Raw genomic sequence first — 23,616 nt, 5'->3', positions numbered from 1 at the left:
TAACCAAATTAATCTAGAAGTAACTTTGAGAAACACCTTAAGTATTTGTGGCTTATGTTGGCATATCACAGGACATGTTGAGATTTTAAAAAATCTAAGAAACTTTGTCCAACTCATTATTTACCAAAAATGTGTGTCTAGGCAGCCCTTTTCCCTAAAATTGTTTTAGCAAAAGCTCAGGTCTCCAGTGGGTTGAGGAGCATGCTGTGAGTAATGTCTATTAAAACCTTCCTAACTCAAAACATTGGCTTAATTTTTCAATGTTTTATGTCTTGCAAAATATAATCAAATCACATCTTTATCATTGCATCAACTCGTTAAGATTCTACGGACACTATCCTGTTACTAAGGCTAGTTCACAGTAATGTGCTGTTAGCCTTATTTGGGACTCCAATATACTCAACAGTCAAGAAGGTGACTTCCATGTAGGGCAGAACAATTCTGTAACTTTATTGCTTGCCCATTTAGTGACATTCTTTGGCTCAGAAAACACCTTCTGCATTTAAAATACATGCAACTAGAAGTTTTTTAAAGAATACTTTAAACTGATATATCCCAAACCAGAGGCCTTGTAGACCAAGCATAATTACCTAAGGAAGTCTAGACTAAAAGCTGAATACTGTCACTTGGGCAAAGTGTGTGTGTGTGTGTGTGTGTGTGTGTGGCAGGTGGTGGTGGTGTGGGGGAGTGGGCACTCACTGGGCACCAGTACAAATAGAAACACACATTATTTAAGCACTGAACTCTGAGGGCCATTAGTTACTAATTCAGAGTACTTCCTAACATTGGAGAGTGCCACAAAAAGACACACCTGAAAAGTCCTAAGGAAATGAGTAGGTCCACTACGTGAGGCGTGTCAGATTCTTTGTAACCCCATGGACTATGTAGCCTGCCAGGCTCCTCTATCCATAGGATTCTCCAGTCAAGAATACTGGAGTGGGTAGCCATGCCCTCTTCCAGAGGATCCTCCTGACCCAGGAATCGAACCCACGTTTCTTAGGTCTCCTGTACCGGCAGGCAGGTTTGTATTTTTTTTACCACTAGCACCACCTGGGAAGCCCAATAGAGTCATTAACCACGTGTCAGAAAAGGAAACAAGTCTCACCAAAATTTGTAGAGCTTAGGAGGTTGAGGGGGTCCCCAGTGGACTGGGGCCCCGGACGTGTGCGCGGGGGAGGCCTGCCTCCTGGGCTGGAATCACTGCCCGGGCACAGGCGCTGCAGTGAGGTGGACACCCTTCCAGGGCCCAGAGCCAATGTAGGGGGCCTGGGCCTTTCCTCCCCAAAGCCAGAGAACACGCGAGGTGGGTGCAATGTGGAGGGCTGAGAGTACCCAGCCCCTCTTCCCTGACAGATAGCAGGGGCCCCTGCAAACACAGCAACAGGCCCTCAACACCGGGCCCCTCTGGAGATCAAAGTTTCAAAAATGAAGTGGTGTTTTAGTGAACCACTATCTTGGGGGGAAATCAACAGTGTCCACGTCAGAACCCATGAGTTACCCTTGCCTTAAATAGCCATGACTGCCACCTACTAGACTTCTCAAACATGTTTTAGGTGATTTTAATTCAGATCCGGGTAAATCAGAAGTTGTCCAGTGGTTTTTAACAAAACAAAACTATGTATAATTCGCCACATTGACAGAAGGGAAATTTCCATTCAGTATTTCCTAAGTACAAGCCTGTGTAAGTATGCATGGAAACGAAGCAGCTCACCTGAGTTGGGGAGCAGTCTGGACAGGGGGGTGGGGGGGGCGGGTCACAGCCAGCCCAGGGTCACTGGGACCCAGCCTCATCCATGCACTTATGGATCAGATGCTCTGTGGCCACCTTCCTGCAGCACAGCAGGGGGTGGCATGATGGACCACACAGCCTCAAAGCCTTTCTACTGGGGTGATTCCTTAGGCATGAGATTTCAGAGTTCCTTTGGCATGATATTTCAGAGTTTCCTTTTGTAAACAATGAAAATGTGGTGATCACACAACTTGACGCATCATAAACAGTGAATGTTACTCACAAGGGAGACGCTCTTTAGGGACCTAATTCCACTGTATCTGACCGCACTTTTCAGAGTCTCCACACCATCTTGGGACCAACTCAGGGGACCTGAGTCAGATGCATCCCAGAGTCCTGAAGAGGGGGGACCCTGAGCAGAATCCAAACGCAGCTGTGCAGGTGAACAGGAAATGCTTGTAGATAAAGCCCAGGCAGGTCTGCCCTTCACCTCACAAACAGAAGAGCTCCACACACACACGAAGGTTCCCAAGACTAAAAGGGTCTCTTTAATTCAGAATGCATCCTATGGCTCACATGCATGGTAATTTAATTCTGAAACACTGGATTCTACCTGAGAGATTCTCCCAGATGTTTTTTCTCCTCTTAGCTTTTTTTTTTAAGGCAATTGATATCAATTGTAGATTCAAATCTTCCAACAACTCTTAAAATCTACATCTGTTCAGAATGAACATGTTCTTTAAAAGCTTTTCAGAGGGAAAAGGTGATACAGAAGATGAACCAATGTTCAAATAATTTAAAACAAAAAGGCAGATTTAATGCAACAATAACATTAATCTGAGGATAAATAAACCCACAACAGGCTTTAAAGTTTGAAAATGTTTTCCTTTCTTCACAGAGAGAATGGTTTACTGAAAGCACACAGGACTGAAGACATCAAAACAAAATGCAGTCTCTACGTCCAGGTGAGATGGGCCTGATCCTCTAGCCGCCTCCCAACACCTGTCCGGCCACAGGGATAGGCGATGGCTTCTCTAACTCAGGATGGGTGTCGGCTTCAGGAGTAACTGGATGGCTTGTTTCCTGAGTCATCTTCCTGTGACCCCATGCTCTGGGAGGGAGGCAGGAGACAATGCACTTGTCTGCCTGGGCAAGAGCTTCCCACCAGCAGCCCCAGAGGATATCACCCCTTGTAACAGGGAGGCAGTTATAGGACCCCCAGCCCCACCCCTAAACACACTTCCAGCCTGGAGTGTGGAAATGCTCTCCACGAGCACGTCTCCGTGAACTTCACTATTACAGGGACACCACCCAGCTCCCTCCAGCATACTTCTGTTAACAAGGGGACCCCAATCACCTTCTGCACGAACTGGGGGTTCACTGTGATCTCCTGGTCCATGGCCTTCAGCCGCTCGTCCAGCTCTATACACTTCAGCATCTGTGTGGAAGCAGGTCGACAGGCTGAGCAGGTGGGTTCAGGGCAAGTTTATCCTTTTGAGCCTAGACTATTCGGGTGCTACAAGGTCACAGCCCTGAGCCAGATAGGTTCTGGAGTCAGAATTTGGGGTCAGACAGTTAACACAGCACAAATAGCGCACCTTGCCTGCCACACCATAATTAAACTACACACGTGAAACCTAAAACCGTTCACGAGTGTCATTTCAGGTGGCACCTGACACCAAACGAGTTACAAAAAATACTTCCAGCTTCCAGGGGTTTAAAAAATTTGGAATTGCCAAAAAGAGACTCTGGTGACTTACTGCTTTTCATATTCTGAAGCTACTGTTTGGCTGAATCCATTTGCCTATCAGAGGTAAGAAGCCTGTTGGCCCCCGTGAGCCCAGCTCACGCCCGGAGGCCCTGAGTAGCATGGGCCTCGGTGTACAGGCAGCAGCTCCCTGGTCCTTGGTCCGTGGCTGCTGCCCAGCGGGAACCGCCGCTGGCCTTCCTCCCCGCTGCCCGCTTACCCCTGACCTTCTGACCCGGGACTCCAGAGTCAAGTTACTGAAGGCTCCACCGTATAAGTGGCTACTGGGTACACATGAAACTGTACTGAAACGCTGTACTCTCCCAAGCATTTCAGGAGTTGAGGGAGGCTCTGATAAACTGGACAAGGATGCTAACCTACCGTTTATTTATAACCAGACAATCGGGAAGAGTCCATTTTGAAATTAACTTTCTAGGAAATTAGATGTTCTTACAAACTAGTTGGGAACTACCCATATTTAAAACTAAAATTATCCTGGAACACAGAAGCAGTACTTCAAGTGTAAAATCACAGACATCAGCCCAGAGCACTGGCGTCTGTTACCTCCTGGTCAATGTTGTGAAGCATGGCAGGATTGTTGTATTTTTCAGGGTTATCGTGGAAACTGACCATCCCATCCTTCTGATTAATACTTGCAAAAATCTCACCATCTTCTATCTATAAAAGAGAAATCAGGAAAATAGTTTAACCCCAAACATTATGTGAATAAGTGTTATTTCAACGCAGTTAGGGGAAATCACAGAGAGCAACAAGTAAATCAATCGGTAAGTGTTTTAGGCTCCACCGGTTTCTCTAACTCTCTTCCCTCTCTTAAATAGTATGTGCAGGGCACCATGAGAGACTAAGGAGTAAAGTCCACATAAAGTGAGTTAACCTTTACTTCGACTGTGCCACGCGGCCTGCAGGATCCTAGTTTTCCCCGGCCAAGGACTGAAAGGCCACAGACTTGGCCACTGGACCACCAGGGTCATCTCCTAGTCAGCCAGTTTAAAGGGAACAATTCAGTAGATTCAACTATACCTGTGATGCACAGGCACCACCTCTAGCCAGCGGGCCCCCGCCCGTCTGCGTAGTCACTGCCCAGCCCCCTCCTCTCAAGCCCCACCTCCACCCGTGTACTCTGCACACTGTGCACATGCCTGTTCTGGAGGTTTCGTGGAAGTGGAATCAGACAGTGCGTGATCCTATGTGTCTGGCTTCTCTGGCAGATATTCTGAAGCACCCTTGCATCTTTAGACAACTTCTATGAGATATAATTGAAATTGTCTTTGTGTTTCATGAAAGTGAAGCCCTAACAAATTTTTGGTTCACTTCAGTAGCAATTATCCTCTGGTCCTTTAAGAAAATTTTCCTGCCAATGCTGATTCCAAGGCAGCTTCAAGGTGTACATTTTTTATTTGCATCAACAACCGGGGATTAAGTTGACTGATCCTCATAGCCAAATCCTGTCCATGCAGCTTAAAAGGGAGCAGCCGATAGAAAATCCCAAAAGGGTGCTATCATTCCTGACACACCATGCCCCAGCAGCAGCAACGCTCCATCTGGGATGGTGGAGCTGAGCTGCCTGGGCTGGTTGCTATCTCCAGCCTCGGGGGATGTGGTCCTAGTTAATGAAGTGCTCACAGCCCAACACAACCGAACACAAGGCGTGACTCCCTGACTCTGTGAGTACACGGGGGATCTCACAGTGGACAGAACACACCTAGTGGAAATACACACCAGGTTCACCAGCAGCGTGCTCTGTAAAAACCACAACAGGAAACCACCCCCATGTCTACCTGATGGTTCCACTCATGCCGTGGACGCTGCAACCCTGAACATGAGCCGGCTGCAACAACGTGCAACACAGTGCATGGGGCTCGTGATGCTGAGCAGCAACAGCCAGACCTCTGAGCACACACGCTGTACATCCCCTTCCGTAAGAAGCTCAAAAATGGGACACCGCTAAAAATGGGACATTACAAGTCAGGATTAAAAATAACCTTTCCAGGCAGATGCAGGGCTGGAACCTGGTTTGAGACGGCTACACACTGTATGATTCCAACCATATGACATTGTGAAAAAAGCAAAACTGGAGAAAATGAAAAGGTCAGTAGAGGGAGGGGTGGTAAGGACCAGGCAGAGCACAGGGCATCTGCAGGGCAGAGTGGACGCTCCATGCGATGCGGTCATGACAGATTCATGTACATGCACATTTATCCAAACCCACAGAGTGTCCAACACATGAACAAACCTGATGTAAACTAAGGACTTTGGATGAAGAGCTGTCAGTGGAGGAGCATCAGCTATGACAACAGCCCAGTCTGGTGGGGACACTGATCAGGGGAGGCTTTGATTGTGTGTGGGGACTGGGAACTCTGTACTTTGCCCTCAATTTGGCAGTGAACCTCAAATCACTATAAAAAAAATTAAATCTTATTTAAAAACAAAAATCCCTGCCTTCATAAATTTTACACAGTAGGACAGGATTTTTCAGGCTTGGCAGTACTGACGTTTTGAGCCAGAGAATTCTCTGTGGTGGGCGCGCCCCCTGCGTGCAGGACCTGGCTCCGCTTGCTATGAGCAGCACTCCCTGGCTGTGATGACCAAGAACGTCCTCAGGACACGACCGTGCGGGACACACGTGCACACGTCCCAGGAAAACCGCAACTGTGAGGAGGCTGACGGAGCACCCACAGTGGTGCCACTGGATGCCCTGCCTCCTCCTCTATGTCTCCCATGGCGAACACCAGTAACCTTTACAAGGACAAAACTCCACTTAGTAACTTCTGAAGACAGAAACACACTTACCATGTGCAGGACATACTTTTCTGCCTCCTGAGGCCCGGACAGCTGCACGCGACTCGCCATATCTTGTAACGACAGTGTTAAAAATGTCTGAAATTCAGAAGTTAATCAATTACAGGCAGAAACAGACTGAAGAGAGAAATTCTAGTAAATGTGTAGACTCCAACTGAGTCACTGATCGCTTGCTTCTCAAGAGTGTACAAGCTTTCTGTTGCAAAGATGACTTAAACTGCGTGCGCTAAGGCTTCAGCATCACTTTTCTAGAGCAACGACTTCTAGGAAACACCCTCCACATGGGGTCTAGAATGACGTGTGTGCCAGGCTGCTCGCTGCAGCTCTACCTGTGATGGCAAGGTCAGAACTGCCCAGATGTCTGTCAGCAGAGGACTGGCTGAGTGCAGGGAAACCACACAAATGGACTCCTACACAGCTATAAAAAACCTTACAAAGTGAGGATGCTTTTTATGAGCTGAAATTGAAGACATGCACATCATTAAACGTAAAAAGGGACACAGAACAGGGTCTATATCTGGCTCACATCTCTGAACAAGGAAACTGCATACGTGTGACAGCACACGTGTGTGTGAATGCACATGCTTATACACTCTCTGCGGGGAGGCCCGAGAAGCAGTGATGCTGGGCTGCCTCTGGGAAAGAAAAGGCCAGCTGCAGTATAGGAACTGGGTGGAGATTTTTGTGTCTTTGCATTTTGTATTGTAAATATATTAACTTGTAAATAATATGAAATTAAAAAAAAAAAAAAAGATTCATCCTTCAAAATTCAAAGTCAGCACGCGTAAACACATTGAGGGTTAAAAGGAAACCAGTGGGGGGTGGGGGGGGGAAGGAAACCCGTGTTTACCATGGTCTGCCTGGGACCTGATGAAAACGCCTTTCAGGAACAAATTAAAAGAGCCCCCTTTTTTAGAGCAGCTGGCAATATTTACAACTGCCAGCTGTAAATACAATGCATTTTCAAAGCAGGCCTTGTTAAGATTCTGATGTTGAAAATTCTTGATAAGCCAATCACCAAAAAAACTCTCTATACATTTTAGTTCAGAGTAGCACCTCCTTCCCAAATGAAACTCCTGTGAATTCTAAGCAGTATCTAGGCAGTTTAGCACCAGTGAGGACTAGAAAAGTGAACATTTCGAAATATACAGAACTGTCATTTTTCCTTTCAAAGTAAGAAACTTCCACTTGACTGTCCATCAGAAGAGAACTGGCTGAGAAAGTTATGATTGTCTGTACAACAAAGCACAACGCACAGTCACTGTGATACAGGCTTACGTTGCCATGGAAACCAGAAGAAAGGATATAGAACAGCACATAGCATGTGACCCTGGTTATAGTCAGTGGGAGTGTTCGCACACATGGAGCAGACGGATCCAGAGAAACGTCCCCAGAACATGATTGTGGAGCAGGTCTGAGCCCCCGTGACAATCCCGTGTCCCCGCCTGCCCGGCAGCCAGCCATCTTGTCCACTGCGTCCTCGCAGGGCTGTGTCTCGAGGGAAGAGCTGTCCCCTCCCTGCTCACTGCAGCTGTTCTTTGCCGGTTTCCCATTACCTGCAGTGAACACCTCCATCTCCCTGGCTAACATAAGGCTTCGTTTTCTTTTTACACTTTCCTGGACAGTCTTAACACTTGATAACAAGCATATTTTCCAGCATCAAAAGCCACTGGGTCTATTTTCATCTTAAAAAATAAAAACTACACAGTTGGCTTACCTTCCCCAGCGCAAGTGCACCAGTCAAGCGCCCACAGGTGGGTTAGCCTGCTGTGAGGTCCCGGGCCGCACAGCTGTACCCTTAGCATCTGCCCAGGCCACCTCCCTCCCTTCAGCTACCTGTCTGCCTCCCAGAGAAGCCACATCTCCTCCCCACTTCTTCTTCACCTGCTCTTCTTCTCAAATACCCCATACTAGCCCTGGAAAGGCACCCCTCAAGGTCCCCAAAGGACCGGCTGGGACCCTGCGCTGCTGCCTCAGTGCCAACAAGGACAGGAGAACGGAGCCTGGCTCTGGAGGCCCACAGGACTGCACCTTGGTGAGTCTTTGGATGTTCTTCTTATATAGCGAGGACAGGCACTGCTTCACCAGCCCCATGTTGTTGTCCCGTGTAAAGATCTCGCTGTGCTTGGTCACCAGGCTGCGGAGCTCCGACGGGTTGTTGGTGGAGTACACTTGCGCTAACTCGTGGTATGCATTGCTAAGAGGCTAAAGGTGTGCGGGGGGAAGAAACCAGATTCGACAGTTAGCAGAACAGAGCCTGTGTGAGATGCAAAAGGAAACGTGGCACTAACTACGGAGCAAGGAGGTCCAGCCTCCCTTACTGTTACCCAGCAAACTGTAAGTTATTCTAAGCAAATGCCTGATTTTCAAGACCAAGGAGAGAAGTTTACCATGGTGCTCCTTGCGTAGCACAGAGCAGGCCTGGAGCCTACATTCAGTGACAGCCACAGGCCTTTTTCTCACAGGCAGCTCCTGACTTGTCCCAGATAAACCATTTTGGGAAGAAAGGGGGCAAACACCCACCCTTCTCAGCCCCCTCTTGCTCCACACGTGCCTCACCAGGTGCCATGGGACAACCAACTGCTTCCAGAGGAACAAGAGACCCCTGGGCTGAGGGCCCCTCAGAGCAGAGCTGTGTCCACCACCCGGGCGATACGGCTCCTCATCTTCCTTGTCAGACACAGGGCAGGGCTGCAGGAGCGGGCGAGCGGTGCTGAGCAGCATGCGCAGACCTGGTTAGAGCAGCAGCCCTACCCTGATGCCTGAGCCCTCGGCACCACTCCGTTAACCCTGCAGACAAACCGCAGCCCTTGTGAAGGAGGTGAGTCATGAGGACCCCACTTACGAAAGTGCTCCTCCTGGAACAGGTCACTCCAGGGCCATGGGGGCCACCTGTGGGAGTTCTCCAAACCCGCGTCACTCTTGCGCGGGCTCTGAGGGCCTCTCACCCACCCCCAAATGACCACCTGTGACAGGAAGCCTGGAGCCCAAGAACCATGATGGGTAGCTGAAGGACACGGGCAATACTCAACATGACAGCACAGAAACCTTCACATCAGGAAGACTTTCAAACTGACCTCCTGAAACTTTGAGTTTTGTTCAAGGAGGGTCAGCACAAAATTGTTATCAAATGATAGTGACTTCAACTTAAAATAAAATAAGCATGAATTAAGAGAAAATAAAAAAGGAGGTCATTTCTCCACGTGGTCCTGGAGCCGAGTCCTTAGGAAAACCATAGCAGCTTAGTGAGCAAAGCTTGGGGTCTAAGAGGATCTCCCAGCACCTGGTCAGAGTTCAAGTCCAACAGAGCATAAGCACTGCTCTATCAGAACCTTAAACCCCTACGCCATGACCACCCAGAGCAAGAGCGTGGACGCAGATTCCTGGGAATACCCCACCCCATCAGGGGGTCGGTGGGCACGGACAACGACAGTCAGGGTCCTGCCAGATGCCCAGGGGATGTCGAGAATGTCTGCTAATTGAAGATGCTGGGCGAGTAAAATCACATAGATTACAGAATTATGCATCACCACAGCTTTGTAGGAACAGAACATGTCAGCTGAGAAATCACTGTTTTGAAAGCTCACCTTAATGAATCTACCCACAATCTGAGAGGTGTATTTCGGCAGCTGCTGTACTTTGCCCAGCAAGATCAGAGAGACCAGGATATACTTCTTATACGACTCCAGCATGATGTGACTGACGGCCATGGCAGGTGTGGTGATGGCCTGGGTGGAGAGGAACGTCAGAATGAGGACAGGGCATGAATTCGGAAGACAGTACTGATACCCAGTCACTGCCTTTAATGACAACTGGGCTTTGGCACGATCAGCAAGTTGTGCGACTGTTCCTACTACCTAATTTCAGGACATTTTCACCCTCCTAAAAAGAAACTCTGCTGGGCAGGGGTCACTGCCCATATTCCCCTCCCCAGCCATCCACTCCTCCACTTCAATTCTTGTTGGACTTGCCTGCTCTGGACATTTCATATTAATGGCTTTTTCCCCCTCTCTTGGCTGTGCTGTGTAGCTCATAGACTCTCAGTTCCCCGACCAGGGATTAAACCCAGGCCCTTGGCAGTGAGAGCATGGAATCCTAACCACTAGAGTGCCGGAAATTCCCATAAATGGCTTCACAGGGTCTTATGTGAGCAGCTTCACTGTGACACTTCCAGGGCACACACTGAAGTAACCCGTGTCACAACCTATTCTATGATTCAGGCAAACGGTGCTCCACGCAGACAGAGACCACCTGAGCTGGCGGGCATCTGGCCGCACGGCTCTCGCTGCCGAGAACATGCGTGTGTGTAGGTGGTGTCTGCTGCCACTTCTCTCAGGTGTAACCCTGGGAATCAAAGTGCTGGGTCACATGGAGGTTTCAGGTGTGACCTTTTGAGGAACCGCCAGACTGTTTCCGAAAGGGCCGCACCACTGAGCATCCTACTGGCCATGACAAGGGCTCTGAACCCACACCCCTGTCAGCAGCCAGCACCCCATCACAACTGCCTGCTGTGTGACCTGGTGCCACACTGTGGCTCTGAGTTGCATTTCCCTTTTGATCAGGGCTTCTGGCCATCTGTATATAGTCTCCAAAGAAATGTCTATTCAAATCTGTCGCCTATTTTAAAACTTCAGGGCTTTTACTGTTGAATTCTGACACCTCTGCACATTCCGGACGTGAGTCTCTTTTCAGAAACATCACCTGCAATATTTCCTCCTATTCTGCAGCTGCCTTTCTATGTTCTTTCACATGGATTCATGAAGGTTAAGAATCCAAATCTATCACCCAAATCAGCCCAAATGTCCCAAACAAAACCCAAGCCCCCAGGGCCTTAAGGCCGTTCGGAGTTATTCCACAGAAACACTCCTTTAAGCGCATGAGGACACAAGCACAACGAGCCCAGGCAGCACCGCTTTCAATGAGGCAGCAGCACCTACTGAAGGGCCTGCCCGCTGGGGCCCAGGGAGCACCCAGGGCCACCTGTGCTCAGGGTGAGCAGTGGGCGCAGCTCTCACTCGTCAGTTTATGCAATGCTGCATGATTTGAGATGTTTGTTTTTTGTTTTTTTAGCAAGTGTATCTTTTGGAATGTTTCAGAAAAGCAGTAAAAAAAAAATGCCTGTCTGGTATCACTCACGTCCCCTGCCCAGCAGCACCTCCAGTCACCCTGTCCCAGGCCCCAGCAATGCTGGTCAAGCCCACTGACCAAGGCCACGCCCACCCAGAGGCGTGTGCACATGCTTGCACAGCATCTCAGATACATTTGAGCTCCTCCAAGGTTCAGAGCACCTTTGATTACCAGAACGTGCACTCCGAATCAAACTGAACTTCTGAACGTCTGACAAGTTCATCTTAAAACACTGTTTCTACCCAGTCCTGTCTTTTTAGGCCCAGAGCGAGCCTCCAGAAATGCACATCTCATCACAGACACAAAAGGGTGGAGGGGAGGCACTTTTTTCTCTGAACTCCTTTACATACTCTGAATTATGAACTAGGAGAATGCCTTATTTATTAAAACAAGAAACACTTGGGAATTCCCTGACAGTTCAGGGTTAGGGTTCAGTGCTTTCACTGCTATGGCCCTGGGTTTAGTCCTTACCTGGGGAACTATGACACTGTAGGCCATGCAGCATGGACCGAAAAAAAAAAAGCCAAAAACTTAACCCAACTTCACACCTCATTTCAGAACAAGAAGATGCGACAAAGATCACTGGCTCCATTGCTTCCCCACATACAGAGGAAGCCGCAAACATCCCGAGACACACAGAACTCAACCCGCACCCAACAGAATTCGAGTCCCTCCCTGCCGTGGGCCCCAGCCACCAGTCAAGGCACGCCTCTCTGACCGCACAGGTTCATACGCCCCGAGCTGGGGAGTGACCACCTGCTCATAGAAGTAGAGTGCCCGCTCGAAGTTCTTCAGTCCGGTGTAGACCATCCCGCCATAGTAGTAGTAGCACAGGAAGTGCTTGGCGTCGTAGGCCCCGTTCTCCTTGCAGATGTCCACCATGTCCACGTCCAGGTACGGCAGGGCCGGCTTAAAGCACTTTGCCAGCAAACACAGCTGTGGAGAGAGACACATGCAGCCATCACTCCACATGCACTGTGGCACACGTCAGCAAAAGGAGAAAACCCAGAAAGTTCTAGAAAACACTTGGCTTACACCTTACTGACTAGAATGATTTAAACGTTGACACGTCCTTCCATCTTCTTAGGCATTCAGAATAAAACAGCATTTCTTTGGAAAAGGCTAACTGGCTGTGACATGAAGAGCTCACAAGCGAAGCAAAGCCTGGGCATCTACAGATGATGCATGAGTGTGGGCTCTGCTCTCTGCTGCCCTGGCGGCACGGGCACTGCTCCTCTCAGATCTCTCCTTGCCTGCTCTGACTCCCTTGACTATGAGTAGAGAATGTGCAGCCAAAGAAAGCAGGACCGGCAGAGCCTCAGGCCTGGGTGACAGTGGAACCAGACACACAGGGGTGCAAACACTGCACACCTGAGACTCATAAACTCTACCGTGTGCCCGTCACACCTGTGCCACAAAAGTGTTTCAAAAATAAGAGAAAAGAATGCACACCTCCATGTGAAGTGAGAAGATGTGGCTGAAATAATCCACATACCATGTTATTCATTAAGGGAACAATCTGGATACCCCACAGAGACTGGCTAAACCCACAGTATGGAGTTCTCTGTGGCTATGAAGCACTAACAAAAAACCATCTCCAAGACACAGTATATAGGAAAAAGACCTTGTATAGATTGTTACTCGGAGAAGGCAATGGCACCCCACTCCAGTACTCTTGCTTGGAAAATCCCATGGATGGAGGAGCCTGGTAGGCTGCAGTCCATGGGGTCGCTAAGTCAGACACGACTGAGCGACTTCACTTTCACTTTTCACTTTCACGCATTAGAGAAGGAAATGGCAACCCACTCTGGTGTTCTTGCCTGGAGAATCCCAGGGATGGCGGAGCCTGGCGGGCTGCCGTCTATGGGGTCGCACACAACTGAAGTGACTTAGCAGCAGCAGCAGCAGCAGATTGTTACTATTTGTGTTTAAACTACAGAGACAAAAATATACAGGTATCTGCTGGTGTGTGCCTAAACTGTTGCTGGAGGGCTGGAGGAGAAATGATCAACTCCAGCTTCCTCCGGAAAGGAGGGATGGGTGGCAAGGGAGCAGGTAGAGGCCGGCTTCATTACACATATCCCTCCTTTGTCATCTGGGTTTCAATAAACAAACAAGTAACATCTTCAGGCGTGAGAAGTCACCAGTTGGTTCTCAGGCCCCAGAGCTCCTACTGGGAGTGCTGTCAGGGTCACAAGCACCACCCCCCATCCCAATCTGCTCTCACATCCCACTGACTGGCTGGGTGGCAGCCCACGGCTGGTGGTCAGCAGCCCCAACATTCCCTTCCAACAACAGCGCACTTAAAACATGGCGCCATCCCAACCACGTCCAACCTTGACCCGGGTGACCCCCGGTGCTCACCTGGCAGAGGTCGGCGTGCACAGAGGTCAGCTGGTTTGTGTTCATCTGCATCTTGTCAATGGCTTGCCTAAGGACGCCAATTCCTCGCAGAGGCTGTCAGAAAGAGGCCTGTCAGTTAGGGCCTCGGTGGGGGCGGCACGCCTAGTCCTAAGCTGTCCCTTACAAGTGAAGTAACCCTATAGGCAGCCTCCTCTAAATGAGAGCAACCCTACTGATGGGCTCCTCTAAATGACAGGAGGGGGGTCCCACAGCCTCTGGAGAAACTTCTGTCTCTGTTCAGTCAGAAAGTATCATCTTAGGCTGTTTATTGTCATATTTAGAGTAATTAGCACAACTTTTTAAAATCAGAAAGCTTTTTCTAATTAATGGAGATCAATAATCAAAATCAACATTACATTCTCAACAGTTCATTATATTTACAAGTAAACAAACCACAATTTTCCAGATCATTAACCACAGAAGTGACTCGTGTTTAGGAGACTTAACTGAGAACATGGATGCTGGCCCTTTCCTGCAGGACAGTCTGGGGGTCACCTGTAAATTCTCTTCAGCACAACATCTCTTACCTGATGGTAAATTACTGTTGAAAGCGATACCACAAGCTACAAACAGACCATTTTCCTGCCCTGATCGTGAATAACAAGACCGAGAATCACAAGAGGTGCAATCAGCTTCTGGGGAGAAGATGTGACTGTGAAAGAGGGGAGGAACTCGCAAGCTTTCCTCAGTGAAGACTGATTGGATATTTTTAACCATCTCCCTCAAACAACAGTTAGGTAGTGCACCTACAAAATTATCAACTGAGTCTTTGTTTTCAGGCTCTTTCATACCATCAGTCTTTCAAAGTTCAATTTCAAATTAAAAAGAAACATCCAAATTATAACCTGTGTCAGTATCACAATAAATAAAGACTTCACTAGATTAAAGGAGACTAAAGACTGGAGAAGGAAATGGCAACCCACTCCAGTACTCTTGCCTGGAAAATCCCATGGACGGAGGAGCCTGGGAAGCTGCAGTCCATGGGGGTCGCAGAGTCGGACACGACTGAGTGATTTCACTTTCTTCTTTGTAGACAGATAACATGACAAAGTTTCAGACACAACACTACAAATTAATACTGCTTAACTCTTCATTTGAACCTTCAGAGCTAGGTTAAATGAAAAAAATACATAAAGGAGACTGCTGCTGCTGCTGCTAAGTCGCTTCAGTTGTGTCCGACTCTGTGCGACCCCATAGACGGCAGCCCACCAGGCTCCCCCGTCCCTGGGATTCTCCAGGCAGGAACACTGGAGTGGGTTGCCATTTCCTTCTCCAATGCATGAAAGTGAAAAAATAGAGTGAAATCACTCAGTCATGTCCGACTCCTAGCGACCCCATGGACTGCAGCCTACCAGGCTCCTCCATCCAAGGGATTTTCCAGGCAAGAGTACTGGAGTGGGTTGCCATTGCCTTCTCCAAAGGAGACTAAAGAGACACAATAATGTAATTTAACCTGTCATCTGAGATTGTCTTTTGTTACAAAAGACATTAGCAGAAACAACTGGTTGAAGCATAAGGAGGTCAGATGTGTTAAAGGGTTCTATACATGTTTGTCTTCTGATGTGCTGCGGTTACATTAGAGAATGTTCTAAGTTGTCCTAGTTTTTAAGAAACACTCACTGAGCTCTCAGGGTAAGGGGACCATAGCTGCAACCTTCTTTCCTGTGGCTCAGAAAGGAAGAAGACAAGACTGAGCAGGTCAGGGAAGATACCAACATCTAGGGACTCTGGGTGGAGGGCATTTATGGCAATTAATTATACCAACCTAACAACTTCTTATAGAGGGAAAATTAGGTCATTCAGTTCAGTTTAGTCGCTCAGTCGTGTCTGATTCTTTGCGACCCCATGAACCGCAGCACGCCAGGCCTCCCTGTCCATCACCAACTCCCGGAGTCCACCCGAACCCGTGTCCATCGAGTCGGTGATGCCATCCAACCATCTCATCCTCTGTTGTCCCCTTCTCCTCCTGCCCTCAATCTTTCCCAGCATCAGGGGAAATGAGTCAGCTTTTCAAATGAGTCAGCTCTTCGCATCAGGTGGCCAAAGTATTGGAGTTTCAGCTTCAACATCAGTCCTTCCCATGAACACCCAGGACTGATCTCCTTTAGGATGGACTGGTTGGATCTCCTTGCAGTCCAAGGGACTCAATTAAAAGATTTAACAAGAAGGGCTTCCCTGATGGCTTCAATGGTAAAGAATCTACCTGCAATGCGGGAGATACAGGTTCTATCCCTGGGTCAGGAAGATCCTCTGGAGAAGGGAATAGCAACCCACTCCAGTGTTCCTGCCTGGAGAATTCCATGGACAGAGGAGCCTAGCGAGCTATAGTCCAAGGGGTCACAGAGTTGGACACGACTGAGTGACTAACACACACAAAAGGTTTAACAAACAAGCAAACAAAATCTGCACTTTATAACATGAGGCGCTAGAAGGGCCATTCTGAACAGAAGCAGCAGCTGTGCCCTGGGGGCACCTCTCCTGTGGTCAGAGCTCCCCCAGGAGATGTTCTGAGCTCTCCAAACCCATCACATATGTCTGAGCATCAGGGTCTCAGCACAAGGCTGGGACCCTAATGCTCGGAGCACTGCACAGGTTACACACAAGTGAAACGAAACTGTAAATTACTCAAACAACATTCTTACCTGTTTTCTTTCCACAAGTGCATTTGTTAGCTGATGGCAAAGCCCAGCAACTAGACACAATAACAAAATATTGAAGATGTAAGTGAGTACAGGGCAGAACACAGCCACGGAGAAGAAAAGGCACTGCCCTTACAGGTGTCTGTCGCATAGCGGATGTGCTCCCCGTTGCAGGTGCTGATGAAGAGCTGAACCTGGGAGAACAGCGTCTCGAAGTCGGGAACGCTGGGCATGGAAAACTTCACAAACCTACAACACAGAGAAGAACCAACTGGTCCTGGTTGGGGCCTCATGGCAGGAAATATGGAAGTCCATCCTGCCTCCAATGTTCTGTGAAATTAAAGGAGTCATGACACTTTTAAAAATTAAGAACCAGAATATATGAGATTCTGCTGGCCTGGTTCTTTGCATAATCAAGACACAGAACATAAACACAAATAGAGACTAAGAAAAATAAGCTTAAAGAACAACTTTTACCCAGAGCAAAAACGCAAGAAATAAAAGATATCCAAAAGAGAGCAACTTTCAAAAAAGAAAACTGTTAAATGAGGTCAAATATCAGGCCACTTAATACTCAAAGTAACTAAACTTAAACTTGTAGCCCCAAAATTTTTTAAATACTTTCCTTTTGCACTTCAATGTTCTCAGTACTGCTTACTCACTTAGAAACCCTGAGCAGAACAGACTGAAGGGGGACAGGGAGGAAGCTACGGGCTGGCTGGAGGCCATGGCAGTGGCTCACAGTCATGGTGCTGCCCCAGACCCAGGGGATAAGGACTAGCTGTGGGGCAGGACCAGAGGAGTGGACTGGTCGGAGGAGGGACAACTCAGATGACCCATCCCGAGTCACCTGGCAGATGGTGCCCAATGATCAAAATCTGTCCGAACAATCTCATTTGGGCTTCACAATAGGTCAGTAAGGCACTGTGACTTCCACTTTATAAACAAAAATACACAGCTCAGGGCCCCACACCTCATAATCAGCAGAACGCAGATACAAACCCAGGGAACCTGGTAACCAGGTCAGGGTCCTTCCCAGGTTTCCTCTGACTTACAACGTCAAACATCTTATAGCTTCAGAAAGTTTTCACATACATCATCTCACCTGACACACACATTGGCATAAGCTGAAGTGGGTACAAACTGTGCTACCTGTTCTTTTAATGGGAAAGCACAGCCAGTAGAAATCTTCATCCGCCAGCCACAGCCAGCAGAAGTTTCTGCAGCGGAGGCCCTGTTCCGAGTGTGTGCCATCTAAAGCAGTGGCTACTGAGTCCTCAAGATGCTGCAAGTACGACAGAGGAGCTGAATCCTGCAGGTCACTTATTTGTAAAGATTTACACTCAGACACACAGCAGCCACTGACCACCATCCTGCGAGCGCAGGCTAGACCTCGGGCTCTGACAGCACCTTCCTCCTGATACACCCCCGTCTCAGGAGCGCCAGCTCAAGTGAAGCCAGACCCTCACTTCAGGTCAATTTGTTCTCTGTTCATCTATATTATTTCAACTTTCACAACAACCATAAAATCCCAATCTATGACACTAAAACATCAAGAGAAAAAAAAAATCAACCGTCAAGTACATAGAGTCACAAGAGTTCAAAAGGCCAACTGGAATAACGTCTGTTTGACTTGGTCTTAAGCCAGCTTAAACTTGTCTGCAGGGTGCTCTGGACCACTTGGAACTTCACTCAGCTCAGCCTCCTGCCCTGTCCTGCCACTCTTTCCTCTTTTCAATTCAGAAAATGGGGAGAACCCCATGGATCACACGAATAAAAGTATTCAGACGAACACAAACTAGAGTACCACAACTGAGATCACCATTCATTTTTTAAAACATTTCAAAGTTTGTATAAACATTAAGAATTTTTAAAAATAATAAAGCAGAACAAAAAATACAAGCAATGATTAGCTGCAAAGAGGTAAAGGTAACTGCTACAACGTGACTTTAGTTGTGCCAAAGAGCTCACTGTCATTTACAGGGCTTACTTCCTACACCAACCAAAGCCAGCGAGCGCAGTGTTGGGGCTGAGCGAGCACAAAGCCGTGAAGGAAGATGCCCTTACAAGACAGCGAGGACGCCCAAGGAGTGCTCCTGGACGTCCAGGGCCCCGAGCACGGTATCCAGATGGGATAAGTTCTTCGCCAGGAGCTCCCCACTCTTGTTGATCAGTTCACAAAGCTGAGTCATTTGCCCTGGAAAACAAGAACGACACTACCATTCAGAACAGCATTCACCAGACCAAAGGATGTCATACCTCAGACATGCTGGTGCCTAAAGGTGATTTCTTCCAACTCCTTCATTTCAGATGAGGACCCAGAAGGGCCAGAGACACCAAATGATTTTGCCTTTGGTCTCAGTGCTAAGTTTCCGACTTTCCTCTGGCCACTGAAGGTTTCGCACTCCCACTTCCAATGCCCCAAACCAGCAGAGTGCACATTACCATCAGCACCAACTCATCTCTCTTCTGTATCCAAAATGTCACCAGCTATGACTTCATCTCACTCCTCAGCCTCTCAGTCCACTCCTTCCTCTCCCCTCCGCCTTCATTCCCACACCCGTCACTTTCAGTCTGCACACCATCATCTTCTGAGCAGCCCCCTCCTTCCTTCTCTACCCCAGCCCTCACTCCACACCGGCACCCATCTGTGCAGGAGGTGTGAGGCACATCAGTCAGAGGCAGGGCAAGTGACCTGCACGTCTCTGCTGGGCAGCCTGCTCCTACGGCAGCAGCCTGCACAAAGCATGTGTGTGAAGCTTCTAGGCAAGCAATCCTGTTTGACGCTCACCAGCATGGCCTCGGCTCTGTTTTTTAAGTAAGAAAATTGAACCTGGGAAATGAGTTGTTTGGTTAGTCACCTGGGAAATGAGTTGTTTGGTTAGTCACCAAGTGACTGAGACAGGTGCATGCGTGTTCAGCAGCTAAAGTAAGTCATGTCCAACTCTCTGCAGCCCGCCAGGCGCCTCTGTCCATGGGATTCTCCAGGCAAGAATACTGCAGTGGGTTGCCATTTTCTCCTCCACGGGATCTTTCTGACCCAGGGATCGAAGGGGATCTCCTGCATTGGCAGGCAGATTCCTTACCACTCAGCTACCTGGGAAGCCCAACCGAGACAGGACTTGAACCCAAACCTTCTAACCTCATGGGACCTCGGGAAACTGGAGTCTGTGGCACAAACAAACGAGTGAGTGCCTTCCTCACTCCCAGAGACTCCTAGCCTCACCCCTGACCCTAACTCCTACCAGTGAAGAGAAACGAGGCAGAACCGTTGCGCTGCTGTGCGCAGCGCCGGGCACCAAAGCAACCTCGGGGCAGCCAGGCGGGCAGCACCTGGGCCTTACACCGGGAGACGCGAATCCCGAAAGAAGAGTGCCTGGGCAAGGTCAAGCGGCTTCTGCAACCTTAATGGTTCCTCCCGCTCACTCCTGACAACCCCGCGCAGTCCGAACGTTTCTATTTCACAGATAAACCAACAGGGTGAGGAAAGGGGCCTCACAACAGCGGCCAATTACTTTAATTCTGGGCACTACACTCAGGCCATGAGAGGAACCAACCAAAGACATGAAAATTAGGGGCAAATTCACAGCGGCCACAGCTCCGCTCCCCCAAAAGGGAGCCGGGAGCCAGGGCCCCCGGGGATCAAGCGCGGCCAGCCGCGAGGGGCCCGGCCGCGAGGGGCCCAGCCGCGAGGCCAGGTAGGGAAGGACCTCCGGGAGGCGAGACGGACCGAGCTCCGACGGCGGGGGCGGAGGCCGGGGCCTGGGCGAAGGGGTCGCCCATCTCGCGCGCTCCTCAGCCCCGGCCCAAGCGCCAAGACCCACGCCGCAGGCCGGACGCAGGCTCGCGGCCCGCGCCCATCGCCTCACCTTGGGCGGAGAGCTGGCGGACGCTGTTGACGAACTGCTCCAGGGCGGACGCCATGTTCCCGGTAACCGGGCGGCGGAGGCGGCGCGCGCGGGACGAGGGCCGGCGACCCACCGGAGGGCCTCCGGGCGATGACGTCACTTCCGTCGCTCAAGCGCCGCGAGATCTACCTACATGGACCCGGCCACTGTTTCCATGGAACCGGTTCTACGGATGCCCGCGCCGGAAAGCAGGTTTTTTTCCCTTCCGTCTTTATTCTGTGCGCACGTGAAGTCGCCCCCTGGATTTAACAGGGTTGGTGGGCAAAGGACGGAACTGAACGCCTAGGTGTTGTTCAGTCGCTCTGTCGTGTCCAACTCTTTGCGACCCTATGGACTGTGTAGACCGCCAGGTTCCTCTGTCCATGGGATTTCCCAGGCAAGAATATTGGAGTGGGTAGCCATTTCCTTCTCCAGGGGATCTTCCCCGCTCAGGGAACCCGCCTGTCTTAATCGCAACCTCTTCCCTGAGGCTTTTCCAGCCAGGTAGTCGTTGTCCAGCCAGGAAGGCAACCAGCCTTCAAATCCCTTTTCTCGCACTTTAGTAGCTCCACGACTCTCGGCAAATTCCTTGGCTGTCCGCTGCCTTGTTTCCACATCTGTAAAATCCTCACGATAGACTACGTAAAACACTTATGGCTGGAGAGGGGTGATGTGAGATGGGGCTGCAAGGTAAACAGGGGCCATGTCAAGTAAGCCGTGTTTAAGCTACTGGATTTTTCACTGAGAAGATTGGGGAGCAGTGGAGGGTTTCATGCAAGCGAGTGGCATGATCAGACACTTGCACTTGGAAAAGACTGGCTTCACATAGATAACCTCAGAGAGTCATTTAAGAAGCTATTGCAGTAGTTAGCTGACATGAAATATAATAGTAATAATTGTACGTTGGTATAGCGATAAAAATAAATGAATGTATTTGTATCTATGAATGTATAGATGATGACATGTATGGATGAATGACTTTAACACTTATACTGTAGGATGGAGATGTCCCTGTGTGCTGTATGGCCACATTTGGTCCTCAAACAAAGGACAGATATTTTGAATTACAGGATACATTTCCATGGATATACATGGATTTTAATAAAAGCCAAAAGTTTCGAGAGAAATTAAGCACTACAAGAATTCAAAATAGCCACAGCTACTGTGTGCTGCAGTCCATGGGGTCACAAAGAGTTGCACATGACTGAGCGACTGAACTGAACGGGACTAGTCATACTTCAATTTTTTTTTTTTTTTTTTTGCCTATTTATTGGGATCTGTTCTCAAAGTGTGATCCCCAGCCAAGAGCAGCAGCAGCACCTGGGAACTTTTTTTTTTTTTTTAATTTATTTATTTGGCTGTGTTGGGTCTTCCTTGAGTCATGTGGGATCTTTCCTTGTGGCCCACAGACTCTCTGGGGCTTCCCAGGTGGTGCTAGTGGTAAAGAACCTGCCTGCCAGTGCAGGAGACCTAAAAGATGCAGGTTCAACCCCTAGGTCGGGAAGATCTGCTGGAGGAGAGCACAGCAACCCACTCCAATATTCTTGCCTGGAGAATCCCATGGACAGAGGAGCCTGGTGGACTACAGTCCATAGGGTCACACAGGCCCAGACACAACTAAAGCGACTGAGCAGGCATGCATGCACAGACTCTCTGGTTGTGGCACATAGGCTCTGGAGCCCTGGACTCAGTAGTTTTGGTGCTTGGGCTTAGTTGCTCTGTGGCACATGGGATCTTAGTTCCCTGACTAGGGTTTCATCTCTTGTCCTCTGCATTGCACAATGATTCTTAACCACTGGACTACCAGCTAAGTCCCACCTGGGAACTTTTTGGATTACACTTTAGATTTACTATGGGCTTCCCTGGTGGCTCAGAGGTTAAAGCGTCTGCCTGCAAGGCGGGAGACCCGGGTTCAATCACTGGGTCGGGAAGATCCCCTAGAGAAGGAAATGGCAACCCACTCCAGTATTCTTGCCTGGAGAATCCCATGGATGGAGGAGCCTGGTAGGTTATAGTCCACAGGTCGCAAAGAGTCGGACACGACTGAGCGACTTCACTTTCTTTCACTTTCTTTCTTTAGATTTACTACATCAGAAACTCTGAGGGTGGTGCCCTGCCATCTGAGTTTAACAAGTCCTACAGGTAACCTTGATGCACACTGAAGTCAGAAGGCCTGGATGCAGCAAAGAGGAGCCAAAAATAAAATCACACTCATTTCAGTACTGCTAAGAGACATCCCCCGCTTCTTTCTTCCTCTCAAGAGTGAAAATGACTGAAAAAGAGACATGGTTACAGGGATAACCTTGAATATATTTTCCCTTTTTCTTTAAAAGCTAGTCATGTAGAAAACCCGGCAATTACATAAGACACACCTTGCAACAAACAGCCACAGGAGTGAGTAGAGATGCCACATTCAATCATCTGTTTTCTCATTAAAAAAAAAAATCATTATTTACTTTTGGTTGTGCTGGGTCTTTGTTGCTGCAGGAGGGCTTTCTCCAGTTGCAGCGAGGTGGGGCTACTCTTTGTCTTGGTGCTCAGCCTTCTCATTGCAGGGGCTTCTCTTGTTGCGGAGCATGGGCTCTAGAGCACAGATGCAGTAGTTGCAGTGCGTGGGCTTAACTGTTCAGTGGCCTGCGAGATCTTCCTGGACCAGGGGTGGAACCTGTGTCACCTGCACTGGCAGGCAGAGTCCCATCCACTGTACCACCAGGGAAGCTCTATTTTTCATTCTTTGAAAACACACTTAGTCTCTAATATGTGTCCAACCCTGTGCCAGATGCAGGGATGGGGCTGCATATATCTGTGATCTAAACAGAAAGTTCTTGCTGACATGAAGTTCTGGTTGAAGAGTAAGACACTAAGCAAGCAAATGAAATACTTTCAGAGAGTTAGCACGTGTTATGAAGAAAATAAAACAGTGATGCAGTGGAGGAAGGTCAGGAAATGCTTCCAAGTTCAGAAGGGTGAGAAAGAGCTGGGGGACTTCCCTGGTGGTCTAGCAGGTAAGAATTTGCCTTGCAATGCAGGGGGCACTGGTTTGATCCCTGTTTGGGGAACTAAGGTCCCACATGACCCGGAGCAACTAAAACTGAGCATGGCCAACTACTAAGCCTGGAAGCTCTGGAGCTGGTATGCCACAACAGAAGATCCCACAAGATGCAATTAAGACTCCGAGGTGCCACAACTAAGACCCAAGGCAGTCACACAAATACAATAAATAAAAAAGAGATCTTGGGCAGAGGGTTTCAGAGAGAGGAATAA

The 23,616-nt window shown here is 48.9% G+C and overlaps 1 protein-coding gene and 1 long non-coding RNA gene across 3 annotated transcripts; one reads left to right on the top strand and one right to left on the bottom strand.

Annotated features, from left to right (window-relative positions):
* Positions 1–2,254: 2,254 nt before the first annotated feature.
* Positions 2,255–20,468, bottom strand: COPS3 (COP9 signalosome subunit 3). 2 transcript variants are annotated; one of them, XM_019981042.2, is made up of 12 exons: positions 20,335–20,468; positions 18,533–18,662; positions 16,602–16,714; positions 16,469–16,518; positions 13,788–13,880; positions 12,180–12,359; positions 9,884–10,024; positions 8,328–8,501; positions 6,288–6,374; positions 4,041–4,154; positions 3,087–3,167; positions 2,255–2,840 (listed from the first exon to the last, which is right to left on the bottom strand). In XM_019981042.2, exons 1-12 carry the CDS (start codon positions 20,387–20,389, stop codon positions 2,787–2,789), a joined length of 1,272 nt encoding a protein of 423 aa, XP_019836601.1. In that variant the 5' UTR covers positions 20,390–20,468; the 3' UTR covers positions 2,255–2,786. The 2 variants fall into 2 exon arrangements, with proteins under 2 accessions (XP_019836601.1, XP_070629329.1); XM_070773228.1 differs by lacking the exon at positions 18,533–18,662 and having other exon boundaries at positions 20,335–20,454.
* Positions 20,436–22,581, top strand: LOC139177554 (uncharacterized). Its single transcript, XR_011562017.1, has 2 exons — positions 20,436–20,565; positions 22,433–22,581. It is a non-coding gene; the product is annotated as an uncharacterized lncRNA (long non-coding RNA).
* The last annotated feature ends 1,035 nt before the right edge of the window (positions 22,582–23,616 follow it).

This window comes from Bos indicus, chromosome 19 (genome assembly GCF_029378745.1).
Source record: "Bos indicus isolate NIAB-ARS_2022 breed Sahiwal x Tharparkar chromosome 19, NIAB-ARS_B.indTharparkar_mat_pri_1.0, whole genome shotgun sequence".
Classification (NCBI taxonomy): Eukaryota; Metazoa; Chordata; class Mammalia; order Artiodactyla; family Bovidae; genus Bos; species Bos indicus.
The sequence above is the reverse complement of the archived record's forward strand: the minus strand, read 5'-3'. Positions and strand labels throughout refer to the sequence as shown.